Source organism: Dicentrarchus labrax, unplaced genomic scaffold (genome assembly GCF_905237075.1).
Source record: "Dicentrarchus labrax unplaced genomic scaffold, dlabrax2021, whole genome shotgun sequence".
Lineage (NCBI taxonomy): Eukaryota > Metazoa > Chordata > Actinopteri > Moronidae > Dicentrarchus > Dicentrarchus labrax.
In genome coordinates this window covers 33322873-33337714 of record NW_026136721.1, presented here as the reverse complement: position 1 = coordinate 33337714, position 14842 = coordinate 33322873, and the positions used below count along the sequence as shown (strand labels likewise).

At 38.3% G+C, this 14842-nt stretch overlaps 1 protein-coding gene across 3 annotated transcripts in view; it reads right to left on the bottom strand.

Annotated features, from left to right (window-relative positions):
- LOC127355058 (voltage-dependent T-type calcium channel subunit alpha-1I-like) overlaps positions 1-14842 on the bottom strand; it is a 219049-nt gene that overhangs the window by 57495 nt on the left and 146712 nt on the right. For all 3 annotated transcript variants that reach the window (XM_051385530.1, XM_051385529.1, XM_051385528.1), the window contains 8 exons: positions 13245-13430; positions 11451-11568; positions 10832-10987; positions 7517-7604; positions 5024-5190; positions 2229-2299; positions 1487-1985; positions 672-772 (listed from right to left, as the gene is read on the bottom strand). In XM_051385530.1, coding sequence (XP_051241490.1) covers positions 672-772; positions 1487-1985; positions 2229-2299; positions 5024-5190; positions 7517-7604; positions 10832-10987; positions 11451-11568; positions 13245-13430 — 1386 coding nt within the window. The remainder of the gene's footprint in view (positions 1-671; positions 773-1486; positions 1986-2228; positions 2300-5023; positions 5191-7516; positions 7605-10831; positions 10988-11450; positions 11569-13244; positions 13431-14842) is intronic.

Here is a 14842-nt window from a genome sequence, read left to right as displayed (position 1 = left end):
TTCTTCTACATTACAAGGACAGAGCTGGTAACGTTTGCTAACATTTATTTTCAGGGCTATTGGCTTGTCGACTCTTTCCACACTTGGTTTCTCTGCGCATTAGTGCCGCTTGGTAGAAATACTTTGCTGCAGCTGCAATTGTCACAAGAACTGACACATCCAGAGATTTGTTGCACATTTTTTCTTCAAATCAGTTCCCTGAAGTTGCTTGACGTCCTCCCGGATCCATATGCTTCATATATGTTTAAACCTATCTATGATTTTGTCATCCTGATTGTTCATATAGTATTATTATAGTCTATTCGGTACATGCAACATTAATTGCCTGTTTTCCTGGGAGAGGGATCCCACCTCAGTTGCTCTGCCTTTTAGGGATATTTTTGGAAATGCCACACTACATGAGACGGAGACGGTTGATGAAATAATACTGGGAGAAATCCCGAGTCAAAAGAGAATACTAAGAGAAACAATTGACTCTTTCATTATTGAAAACTATACCATGAGTGTGCATCTTTTGCTTTTGTGTTCCCCCAGTGGGAAGATATTCTCTAACCCAGCTTTTGTAACATATTTCCCAAAGCCGAAAAACTACAACAGTGAAACTCCAAGGAACGTGCTCTTTGTTATAAATTATTTATTATTATTATTGTTATTAACCGAAGCTCACTCACTTGTTCTGAGGGGAGAACAGGTAAATGGACCACTCCTCTCTTGTTTCACACCAGTCTGGCTTGTACACCTCCATCATCTTCTGGACACGGAAGCACAAACTCTGCAGGAGAGAGGAGGGAATGAAGATGAGAGGTGATCAAATAATTAAGCAAATCACTAAGTAATCTTTCATCAGTGATATAAATATCATACATTTTGTGTTCAGATTTCTGAATTTCCGCTCATTAGAGCATTATTAGCTCTATGCATTAGCATTATCAGACTTTATGATAAAAGTGCCACATGGATCAACACCCACAACTCCAGTATGTATAATATTTATCTTCTTTTTCTGATGACTCTTTATTTGATCCTCTTTCCATCCACAAAGTAAATACTATTAAAATGATTGAATATTTTCAACTAGATGAAATTAGAAGAACTCAGGAATGCTCGGAAATTTCATAAAGTGACTGCAAAGTCGATGCAGAGGTTAGATAAACCAATACTGCTGCCTCAATTTCTACACCAACTCCCACAATGATTATGGTTTATGTTTTTTCAGTATAATCTTGGCATATCAGGGAACCAATAAAAAATTCCCCATTCATCCACTGCTATCTGAATGGAACCCTAAAGCTCTTCTCTCATTTTGACACATAAACAACAACAGCATCTCTCCTAAAGCTAAAGTATCTAGTTTGATACCTTGTCCCTATAAAATTAATAGAATAAAGTACCACCATAAGCTCTTAAGAGATGGTAATAATTCATTTGTTTGTTACTTTGATGGTGTTTCTTCTTCATTTCGTAGTCCCACACATAATAGACTCACATAATCTGTCTCTTCATCGAAATCTGTTCTGTCCTTGCGTGCGTTGACTTGAGGGAAAACCTCAGCTATCAGCTGAGTGTGGGGACCTGGTGTCTTGCCATTACAGTCTCTGTGGTCCACTCCTAAACCACTACCAGCTCCAGAACCCCCAGTGATGGATCCCCCTGCACCAGATCCACTTCTCCTCCCAGTGTCTGGGTGGACAGGGGGTAGGCCCGGGGGCTGTCCTCCTGCCCGAAGCAGCTCTGGGAGCTCCAGGGAAAGAGCCCGTCGATCCCTCCTTGCAGCAAAGTGTCTGGAGAGGAACAGTGGGGGTGGAGGTGGATGATGTGGGGGTGGAGGATGATGGAAGTGGGATGAGTGAGAGAGAAGGGACTCCTGCTCTGCGGCATAGGTGTAGGAGTGGGGTGACCGGGTGCTGTGCACACGCAGACTGCCTCCCACCAGGGGAGCCCCACCAAACCCGTAGCTCCTGCGGCCCAGGCTGTTTGAGCTAGACCTGCAGAGCATACAGATTCAAAAGTACAGTTAAGAGGCATTTAAAATAATGAACAATTTATAAAGTATCAATAAAGAAATAATCAACACTATTCTAAGAGTTAAGTCATGGAGCTAATAAGAGCATAAAACAACAGCAAAGGTTTGATGTTTCCATGTTGGTAATCAAGGCTTAATTAAGGTATTACAAATTCATTAATGGAACAGCTGCAATCAATCTCTGGAAGTACATTTAATTGTCTACCTGCGGCTCCATGCAGATTGTGGATGGAAAGGGCGTCCCCAGTTGTGGTAGTTGGGACTGCGACCATGACGCTAGAATAGATACACAGCAGTTCATTATAATTATCAGCAGTTTGCATCCAGTAAAACCAAATCTTTCCAAGCACCAAAGACCATTTCCCAATGCGTGTGTGCTGTATACAAGAAAGGCATTGCTAAGTGTTAAGTGCTAAGAAAGAAATTGTTGTGAAACAGGTACTGTGCATATCCATATGTACAGGTCTTTAAATTTGATTGTCTTCCTTGTTAGTAAAAAAACATATCATAACTTTCCATGCTGTTAATTGTTTATTTTAAAGTATTTCAATGCATGTGTCTCCCTAAATGAAACTGTGTTGTGAAGCTCACTCTTAGAAATGACTGTTTCCCTTTAAACTCATGAAAGGTGAATTCTCCTTAACTTGTAGGAGAAATGCTTTTAAGCAAGAATCTCCCAACTGCTTAGTGGCTGTCAGTAAAGGGAGAGAGCAGTACTGTGCAGGACAAGTGTCTTAATATGGACCAATATGAATAAGTGGAAAAGAGCACGCCTGCTACGGTAGGTCAATCATTTATTAATAAATAAGCAAATTACTGAACAAATGAAAGATAAACTTGGCTTTTCAAATGGGATTGCAGTGCACTCAGGAGGGTGTCATCAAGCTAAATATGCAAACCCCGGAGTGCCAGTTCCACTTAGAGGAACATAACCAGTTCTGTTTGTTTCCGCATGTCTAATCCTCTCAGCATGACAGACCTAATTATATGTTGTTTTACCCTTGGAAACGTACATGTCACCAGTCACAGCCTGAGCTGATGCCATATACCAGAGAACCTATGCATTGGTCTCTATAGAAACTTTAGTGAAGCATGTTGTTAAATAACACCTTGGTCACTCAAGAGGAACATTAAGTGTGTGTTTGTGCATGTGAGTTTTAGACACCAAATATTACTCCCAAGCCAATATGTTCCACACTATACGGCATACACCAGAGAAGACAATGTATTTGTCATTGTAGGCATACAACTGCTAATGTACTGTTTATTATGTAGTCAGGCTTTTTCTTCACTGCCGTAACCACAGAAACGTTCTCTTATATAGTAGTATCAAATGCAATTTTAATGTCAGTGGCTGCATCGAATCAAATTATCATGACAACAAACCAACAATTTATATCCAGATATACCTCTGCACAAATGCAATGTTTTACTGAGCATGCAGCTTTTTTTTCCCAGTCAGTGAATACTGTTTATTGTATTATTGATTTCTGTCTAGGTACAATTTTGCTGACACTGAACTGAGGCTAACTACTGTACTGAAAACAAATTCCACTAATCCAGGTTGTGTGGTAATCAAAAATAAAATATTCATTTATAAGTGCCTTGTTATTGCTGCTGTTTTATATTTGTTCTATGTATGTAGTTTTTATGACACAAACTGCCTCTTTAAGAACAATACATTTTTCCTAAATTTAGTGAAGTGATCCTGGCCCTTTTAAATAAGTAAACAAACAAACAAACAAAAAACTAAATCAAAGAATGTCCTTTGAAGCAACCCAAAGTGAAAAATGTAACTTTGGATGATTGTATATTATTTTGACTTGGTTTTTGACTTGTTGTTCACTGTATACTCCAATTATTTATACATTTTCTTGTAGATTTCATCAGACAAATTGATAAATAATCCAAACAAAGCAGCCAATCCATTAGACTGATGAGTGAAATTTTGATTGTGCTGCCACACAACAGAGCGATGCATCATTTGCCCTGAGTAAATCTGAGTAAAATCAGCAGTGTCTGACACACTCTGTAAGACATTGAAACAAACAAACCACCAGACAAACAGATGGAACTGATTCATAGTTCAAAGTGTGATTTCATCAAAGAGGACCAGCTTCTGATAAAGCTGCAGCAAAATGTCAGTAACACTCATGAAATTATCATGATCATGAGCATCTTTCTTGAATGCTTATCATCGCAGTACTTTTGCTCCAAGTGATGTAACCGGTGCCTTCTGATATCAATTAACTCGAAGTGCTGCTAGAAAAGAGGAGGGGACTTCACAGTGAAGTGGATTTCCACACCCACTGTGTTTAACATTATAACCTCTGAGGTAAGAGTGTTGCTAAACTACAGCTTATGACGTCTCTAGTTTCCACTCCCCTCTATCTTCCTGTCACTGCATCACTTTATCTGTCTCTCTCCATCACCATCTCTCTGTTCGGTTCTCCCCTCTTTACTTCTCTACGTTTTTTCTGCAATTGAATAGAATAGCGGAACAGTTTTTTTTTCTCCATGACAGACTGCAACTGGTATTAGAATTATTCTCATTAAATGATAATGCTGCTGTTGGGTGTGTGAAATGTTATAGCAAACCTTTTTTTAACTTAGAAACTAATAATATATTGTAAAAACAATAATCGATTTCACAAAATCCATGTTTGATTTGTTCATCTTGTCTGGGTTTGATATTAACACATCACGCTTTCACCTGACATATTAACTATTACTCATCTCATGCCAGTTTAAAGTCTGCACAGATTTCATACCATACTGACATCAACTAAAACAGTTTCTGAAAAGGTAGAAAAAACTTGTCTATTTCTCTTTAAAGTTGAAACGTCGAAATAAAGTGTTGATGGATGGTTAGAAAATGGTTGGAAGTGATGCATATCATTTGTAGTGAACAGACTGACAGCCGTATGGTCCTTTAACATAATGCTGACTGATCTACAAAGGTGTGTGTGTGTGTAAGTGGATAAGAGTATGACTGCGTACCAGAGAGAGGGAGCGTCTCTCCAAGCTGCTCTTTCCCAGGCTCATCACGCTGCTCTTTCTGGACTCGATGGTAAAGCTTCGCCTCTCTGAGGAATAGGATCCCCTGGGCCCAGAGAGAGCACCCAGCTCCAGGTGGCCATTGGGTGTCAGCGTGCAGATTCTTGGGTCTAAAGGTAGTTGCACAGAGAAAGCAGGTAAAAAAGTATTTTTGTTGGTATTCTTGTGCCATCCATCCAATGTATTGTATGTTGCCCCTATTACCCATTTGGTATCTAATGCATAATGCATACTCACATACTTTTACATACGTTTTAGGCATTTTCAATCTATAATTTTTGTTAATTCTTGAAGTTATCTTCTCATAAGATTGCAACTCTGTCTCAACCACTTTCTATCAAGCTGTCTTGTAGTGATTTCTTACATTTTTCAGAATGACATTTGACAAACCCCAGGCCACGGGCTTCAATCTGCTGGAGGTTATACATGTAGGTACATGGAGACATTGCAGAAACATAGTAAGGGTTTTTGAAATTGAAAAAGGAGAAAAAATGTCAAGCTTATAGAGGTCTAGAGAAAGTCTAAATACATTTGGAAATCATAAACCTACAGATTAGATATAAACAGCTATTAGGCTGGTGAGTTTAAAAACACTTTGCATTATGGTCCTTTAAGCCTCCTGTGGAAAGAGGTAAATGTAGAAAAATGTGACAAGAAATCTGTTTCTGAAACAATAAATTCTGCTTTTGTTTTCACTTAATTTAATTCTCAAAAAATGATGGGATAACGATGCAAATATGTCCCCCCTAGTTGAAGATCCTCCTAAGATACTGTAAAAATATGGTGGTTCAACATGGCAGCCTGCATGGAATGCCACCTGTGGTCTCTGTAAATATGAAGGGCTAATTTTAAAGTAAAGAAAACATAACTTATTTCCAGATGATTATATAGTAATGAAAACATAGTTATGCATATTGTATTTCCGCCGACAGAGCCTCCCTAAATGTTACACAATGGACTTTTAAGCTTTTTAAAACAAAAATAAAAGAATGGAGAACAAAAATGGAGAGAGAGGGAGGCAGATAATGAAAACGTACTACCTACACACACAAAAAGAAAACCTAGACAACAAAAGTGAATACCTCTGCGTGGTTGAAGTGAACAGACAAACACCTTGTTATATTTCCATCTATAAACGACCGCAGAGTTTCATCTTTTGCTGACAGTGCACTGCAGAGATCAGACCCCTCTGCAGCAGTTGCCCACTCGTACTGTATAGGAGTGATTCCCCCGTCTCTGAACTCATGTTTAATCCTCTATGAACTGCATTGTTTACTGGGTCTGTTGAGGAAGGCTGTATAGCTGGAACAGGTTCATTGTGAGCTCTGGATGAAGACAGATCTCATTCATATTTCAAAACTACTAGCTATTCAATTTTTTTGCGAGTTTATAAGCCTTTGGGATATCTTACTTTTGGGTTGAACACATCTAGCGTTTTCAATAAGCCTTAATGGACAACAAAGATTACTGGCTTGAATGTAAGATGCAAGCAGATTGTTGGGCATGATGTTTAGTTTTTACATGAATGGCAAAATCTGAGATCTGAATTGTGCCATTAGTGGTGAATCAAATTTGAGACACAATTCAGAGAAACAAAAGGTTTAAAAATCTTAAAGGACCAGTGCGTAGGATTTAGTGGAATATAGCGGTGTAGTTGTAAATTGCAACTCTCTCGTACTTTATAACTTATACATTTGGTTATCAAGTGGCACTGAAAAGTAGAAAAATAAAAATAACATTAGATACTGATTTTAGTGATAAAGACATATCCATATTTTACTTTGGGAAAGAGTTCTCAAATAAGATGGCCGGGAGTAATGCAGGTGTTGTACCGGACCATTGTGGTGAAGAGGGATCTGAAGCACAGCTTTTGATTTATGATTCAGTCTACATTCCAACCCCCACCTATGGTCATGAGCTTTGGGTATTGACCAAAAGAATGAGGTTGCAGATACAAGCGGCCAGAATGATTTTCTGTAGGGTGGCTGGACTCAGCTTTAAAGACATGGTAAGGAGCCCAGATATCCAGAGGGAGCTCGGAGTACAGATGCTGCTGCTTTGAATCAAAAGCAGCTAGTCGATGTGGCTCGGGCATCTGATCAGGATGCCTCCTGAGTATCTTCCTTTGGAGGTTTTGTGGGCACATCCAAGTGATAAGTGACCCTGGGGTAGACCCAGAACAAGCGGGAGAGATTATGTATCTCATCTGGCCTGGGAATGCCTCGGCAAAAACGTTTCGGGAGAGAGAATGTCTGGACTACCTTGCTCAGGATGATTTTACAGGTGCGTTAACTACAGTATATTTATTCACAGCCTACAGTAGATGTATCAGTTATTTCAAATTTATTCAAGTCAGTGATTCAGAAAACTATATAAATATAGTATAAAAATGTACTGTAATTATAAGAATTAAAAGGAAACATGCCGTCAGCTCACCAGACAACTTTATGGAGTCGTGTTTCTCACTCTCGTCAAAGTTGGAGGAGGAGTGGTCGTCATCCGAATACGAACGATTGGCATCACCCTGGAGACAAAAAGGAGGTGACAGACAAACACAGGAGAAAAAGAGAAAAAAAAAAGACAGGGAATTACACATGGCTCATCCTTTAGGGGACTCTCAAAATGCACTGTAACAGATTTTGACTTAGGACCTCTAATCTCCTGTGTGACATCTGTCAAAGCGACAGACTCTGCTCTCTCCCACCAACTGTCAAACATATTTGAGGTTATCAGGGTGGTTCAGATCTGTGTTATATTTTAAGATCAAATCAGTAATACCCTCAAACTACTGACACACTCTTCAGCAACTGCACAGGTTACCAATAGGATTTCCCCTTCGCTCGTCACAATGGGAAAATCTGGAGTAAATTGGCTCAATAATCCCTGGTGTGTAGCAGTGGTAGACAGAGTGTGGATGAGCGGCAGAAGGTGAGGGAGCCAGAGGGGGAAAGACCAACAGTCAGAGGAGGGAAAGAAAATAAAAGGCTGATGGCTGTGTTTTGTTTTGGCATTTCAAAAAGATCAATCAAAAGCCTTGTGATTTGTGTCAGTGCTTCCCCTCCAACTCACACATCACAGCTACATGCCTTGAATATTGAAATGCTTTGATCCGTGTATAAAAACTCAACCGGATTACTCAACCACACTACAATTTACCAATGATACATCTGTAAGTTTGACAGTTGATGGCAGATTGACAGCATCATTTTCCAGTGTTCTCCACTGAGATTGATGGCTCCAAAAATCACACTGTTGTGTTTACTACACCATTATTATGTTTTGACTGCTGATACAGCCTCTGATAAACATCATTATTGTGACCAGTACTGTAATTACTATTTCTACAGAATAAATTGATTTGTTACCCTTTGAAAACAGCTGTTTTTGCTTGGCTTTCACCCCCTTTACAGTGTATACTTGTGGAATAGTCTAAATGTCTAAACTTGACATGCTAGAGCTCATTCTCAGAATAATAAATGTTTGTAACCAGTGTTCTCATTATGCTTATAAAAATATCTTTCTGCAGATGAAAAGCGTGAAATAGTGCAGTATCTTTCAATAGGTATGAAACCACTGGATATTTTACAAAATATTAAGAGAGATCATCGTCCTATGGAAAGATCTGTGTCTGATTCAGAGCGCAGACGGGTTAGTTCAGATAAAGGCGTGTTAAGGAAAGTTTCTGTAAGGCTAATTCATTGTATTAAGTGAGCAGCTGTGGAAAAAGCCACTGATGAGTAGTAAAGAAGGTATTTGAAGTTGCTGGTGCCTCTGGAGTCCCAAGAACTTCTCGACGCAGGTTCCTCCAGAGGCTTGCTGATGTGCATAAAGCTGTATTTCGGCCACCCTTAAACAATGCCCACAAGGAGACATGATTGCAGTGGGCTCAGAAATACATGAAGACTAATTGTCTAACAGTTTTATTCACTGATGTATGCAGTGCTACACTGGATGGTCCAGATGGACCTCTATGAGGGTGGGTTGCAGTTTACTTCAAAACAGCACCTCAGGGAGGCAATTCTGGCATCCTCAAAGGAAATACAGGCAGAAACTGTACATGGACTTACAAGTTCAATGGAGGAGAGAGTTGTTAATGTGATAAAGAAGAAGGGCTCCTATGTTAATATGTAACTCAATCTTTAAAGAAGTTTTTGATTTAAATAGCTTTGATTTGATAAAAATTATCCCCTCTAATGCAAAAAATACAACAGATTTTGGTTTTCAATCCTTTAGAAACTATAAAGTGTTTTGAAACTCTGTTTTGCATAATAATTTGGAACACTGCATTTTGAGTTATTTTGCAAAAAATGCCATTGTCATAATTGTGTTTAATAAAATCCAGATTATGATATAATTGTTGAGGAATAAAAAATCCTATTGACTGCCAATTATATCGACTATTTAGTAAGACAAAGAACAAAAACAGTACATGCATAGTAATTTGGAACACAGTGTATGTATGCATATACAACAATCAACTGGATTATTTTTGAGACAATTTGATTATGAGGCAGAATCTGAAGCTGAGCATCTTTATTGATATGGTTTCTAAGTGGTTTTAGGGACATAAATCCTCGATGTACACAGGAAATACATTTAGTAGAAAGAGTAGGTCTGCTGATTTTAGTATTATGACTGATATAGAGAATTTTCCAATTTATTACTGATTGGTAAATATGTGCTTTGTTCTACTTGAAATTATCATCATTAGTTTAATTATCAATACAATCTAGCTAAAAAATATGTCTTTATGTGTGTAAGTGGGCAGAAGTAAAAACAAACATAAGATAATACCGTACATTATTGAGGCTAATGGAAGTTGATCAACTTCTGTTATGCAACTTTTATTGTATTGCTTTTCACAACCCACTTCTTGTCCTGTATTGTGTCCCTCACAAAACTCCCCACCCATACAAGACCTTCACATTCCCTACTCAGCAGTGAAGAACAGTGACCACATTCTACTAGGGTGTTTAGTGGTTTAGTCTAAAAGCATACTTGCGCATCTGAGAGTGTTTCATTATCAGTATCTCCATGCATGTCAATCTGCACAGTTCTGTGATTATGAGAATCAGCAGGACACAAGAGCCTGCACTTATTTTGAGCTGTGAAGGTCACTGCCAAAGGTTAAAGTCTTTAGTCTTTGAGAAACACAGACAGATGGATGTCAGCTGTCCATAGGAGAGGACGCCATGCACAGAATACAAGGATGGATGGATACAGACAAGCCAAACATAGAAGAGCCGTTAAAGTTTGAAAGTTTCTCTAAATCAACCAAAAGAGTTGTTAGAAATCATCAATTTACAGGCCATGTTTTGGTAGATAACAATTAATTTCCACAATTTTAGATATCTGGCACTTGTTCAGAGTAAATTATTGAATAATTTAAGAGTTGCTCCTTCAATTTACAGGCCAAGGTTTGGTAAATAAAGATTACCTTCCACAATATTAGAAATCTGGCACTTGTTTGGAGTAAATAATTTAATTATTATTAAGGTAAGAGGTTATTAATTTGCTGCACTTGCTTGTTTGCTGTTAAAGGGCTGTGATAATTTGAAATGTTTCACCTCTTTTGTTGCAGGTTGAACCTAATTCATATTCTACTAAAAGGATAGTAATGAATAAGATCAACAAACCTGGCCTGGGAACCTCAATCATGAACAACTAAATTAAAATTCGGACACCTATTTATTATGGAAACAAGGTTACATCTTGCAGTTTGAAGCCATGTGGCAAAATGAGTTCCCTTACCTCGGCCTGAAAGCCTTCAACCAAGATGGCTACCAGAAGGTTGAAGAGGACGTAGTTTCCAAAAGTCATAAGGGCCACGAAGTAAAGAGCAGCAAGTGGTGAGGTGGCTGCCATACCATTGTACAAAACTGCATTCCAGTCCTCCTGGGTCAGAATCTGAGAGAATTATATAAGTAAACCACTTACACAGGGTGTTGATATTACACAAGTAGAACATTTAAACAATGTATTAATTAAATATCAATACAAATCCAACATACTGAAGTTTACTGAAATGAGTGTCCTCATCAGGCTACCACATAATTTAATATGCTGCACACATGTTATCAAAACATGTGTGCGTGTGTGTAAAAATGTGAATCACTTAATTACTAACCTAATCGTAACTCACAAATTTGATTTACATTCTGTATGCAACAGTTTACATCAGTTTTAAATGGTCCGATTTACAGGTTAAAGTGTCTATAAAAAACTGTGCAGAAATGTATTGAATCTTAAGAAATATGTGCAAGTCATCTGCATATAGTGAGAGATGTAGGTCATAAGTGCAGTAGTTATGTAGAGATTTGTGCTAATGTGTTTGTGTACATGTTCATCCAAATAGTGATGTCCTGATTACCTGGAAAACAGTGACAATGGCCCAGAGGAGGGAGTCAAAGTTCTTCCTGTCTGGTACTGTGTCACCGGTCTCTGTCTTGAGACTGAACTTACAGCCAAATATGTGCATCCCCAGGATACTGCAACACAACAGCAGAATATCTGATGATGTTAGCATACTGTACACACTGTTAATATATAATATTCTGTACCAGACTGATAATCAAATGTGGATCCAGATTTTTTTTGAGGCATAATGATTGCAAGGCCCAGTTCTTAGCATTATTCAAGGAAAGGCTTTTGATGATTAAGGATTGTCTTAGTTTCAACTTCCTATTTTATAAATGTTGACTCTTATAACCAGCTCTATGTGTTGTGCTGCAACTAAAAGATGTATTGCTGATATAATGGAAATAAATGTTAATGTTTGATTGCGACTAAACCCTAAAGCTGGTTACATAAGATGTAATCTACTCCAATGGCCTTGTTGCCCCTGTAAAGTACCGCACTATTACTATACCACTTAAAAGTAATGGAAGGGAACGTTTAATGTGCGGTTTATTACATACAATTGATAGACAATAGTTAAGTATAATAATTCCTTCCAGGGTATCAAATAAAATTAGTAGTAGTAATTGTAAAACAATTGGAACCACAAACTGAGAACAGCATTGTCATGGATAATGTTCCTAACAATTGTATTGACAACCTGAGTTACAGACTAATCCAGTCCTGTGCCTCAAAGCACTTGGGTGGCTAATTTGTGCCATCAGCCCTCCGACACCACAACGCCACAGCACCCTGTTCCTCCCACCTCTACTGATTGAGGCTATTTACTATTAACCTGTTAAGTACAACTCCTTTTTCACAATACCTTAAAACATTGCACATGTACAGTTATACGCAGGCATACCATATTCCACTTTATTCTATATAGTACATTTATATTTGTTATTTTATAATTTCTCTACTTACAACGCACAACATTCCCCTGTACTGCTGTGCCAAATCTGAATTCCCCCTATGGGTGATCAATAAAGGAACATCATATCATCTTTTTTTTATTATCTTAAATTGACTAAGCAAACATGACATGAGCAAATGGTGCTGCGTAGCTAGGATGTGAGATTTTGGGAACACACCTTACATTTACACACAACCTCAGAAGTACACACATATACACAAAATACAACCCTCTCATAACAGAAGTTCGATGTAAGCTCAGCAAGTAAAACAATATAAAAAACTGACTCTGTATGTATATGTGTCTTAACACACACATTTTTTCACTGTGTATTGTGATTAACGCAAAGTCATTTCTTATCACATCACCTTGCAAAGCAAGAATTGGCTCAAGTGGAACGTGAAGCTGAGAGGGAGGAAAACAAAGAGGACTGTGACCATTGATCGTACACTGAAAGACCTCTTAGGTCTTCAGAGCACTGCTGTGTTAGTGCTTAAGAGCCTACAAATGGCTGCTTGTTATGTTGCTCCAGTTCTTTAAGTGTCTGCTTGTTAAATTCTAACCAGATCTTCAAGTGTCTGCTCGTTATTTTGCACCCAGGGTTAATAGCTGCTATGGAACACTGCAACCTTCTGCGCTTCAGTGGCAGATCTTAAGCAGGTGTACAGGACTACAAAAAAGACAGAGGCCAGCACATACAAACACACATAAAAGCGGAGGATGAAACAATGATCATTCTCTCTGTCATCTCCCTGTAAGAAATAACTAAAAACGACTGTGAAACAATTTAGCATGGACGACAATATAATGGACAGATACAGATATCCTACCTATACCGACATATAACCTTACCTGAAGATAAAGATGAAGAGCATGAGCAGCATGCAGAAGGTGGCCACGTTGTCCATGGTCTTCATGAGGACCACCAGCTGTCTCCTCAAAGCTGGCATAAACCTTACCAGCTTCAGCACCCTCAGCAGTCTGAAGGTCCTCAGCACAGACAAACCACCGTCGGACTGCCCGACAATCTCACATACACTGAGGAGAGAAACACAGACCACACAGAAATTCAATTCTGACAATTAATTTGATCTAATCTGCAACATTTACAGAAAAATATAAATGTCTGGTTTACTCCACCACACATAGAGATTCAACAGAGGTTTAGCTGAGGAGAGGTTTTAAATTTGCTTCAAAATGCAAGGTGTTACAATTTCCCAACCTACCACCACACAATCACATTGCTATTATTCAATAAGACTGGTTAGGGTTTGGCAGTTATTTGGTTAAAAAAGGTGAATGTTAATTCTGTGATGGGACATCCAACATAAAGAACACTTTCAAACTGACTACAAATTACAATTGAAGAAAGTTGTTGTGTTTTGGAAGTGGCTAATCTGTAATACCAGAGTAAATAATAAAAAAATAAATAATAATGCTGACTCATGACATTGAAGTTGAAATCTTGGTTCCACAGTAATTAAACGATGTTTGCGATAAAGAGGAAAAGATCATTAAACACTGTCAAATGTGAAGTGCTGATTTTATTTAAGATCATTATTTGCAGCCAGACAGATAATTGCATACATTCATATCAATACTGAAGTAATTTGTTTAAATTTTCCTCATCAGGCCCTTTTATGGCTTGAATGTAAAAGTGAATCACAATAGTTTTAAGTCTATTTCTTTCTTTTACTGACAGATTTAAATGAGCTGAATACCTCACAAATTATTCGACAACATACGGAATTCTTGGTTTATCTTATCTTGCAGTAATTAATGTGTCTACTTAAGTTTTGGACATTATAAATCAAGCTCTTGCTTAAATACTTAATGACTTTCCTAATTGCTGTTTGCCACTGCAGAACAACAGCCATGAGGGATCACAGACGTTTTATCTTTCCTTTGAGTTCTGGTAGGTATTTATCATGAGCAGAGAACCATTCCCTAGTGGAAAATCTGGCTTTAAAGAAATTTGTCCTCTAATGGAGGTGCCTATCAAAGGCTCCACTCAGAACATCAAAATAGCATCATCTCTGGAGTGGCAAAGATTGAATAGGGGCACTTTTACAGAGCAGATCTGTATGAATAGCTGACGACATTCAGATAGATGAAGAGAGGGCAATTGGTAGTAGAGCGAGAGATAAGAAGACAGATGTAGATATGTTCAATCAACATGTATCTTCTGTGACGGGCTTCACATTTGATCTTGTTCAGTTTTAGTTGCTTTGATGTGTATTTGATCTCAGGATTATAATGGGGATCACAGACAAAGGCGCTCAGCCAGATGAATTGGAAAAAACGCTAACAGATCAAAGGCAGAGCCACTCACCTGAAGCTCCAGGCACACACAACAAAAGACAAAACCTGTTTGCTGATGTCTGACGCTTTGGCATCCAAATACATACAGGTGGTACATTTCAACCAATGTAGAACGCAGATGACAATTT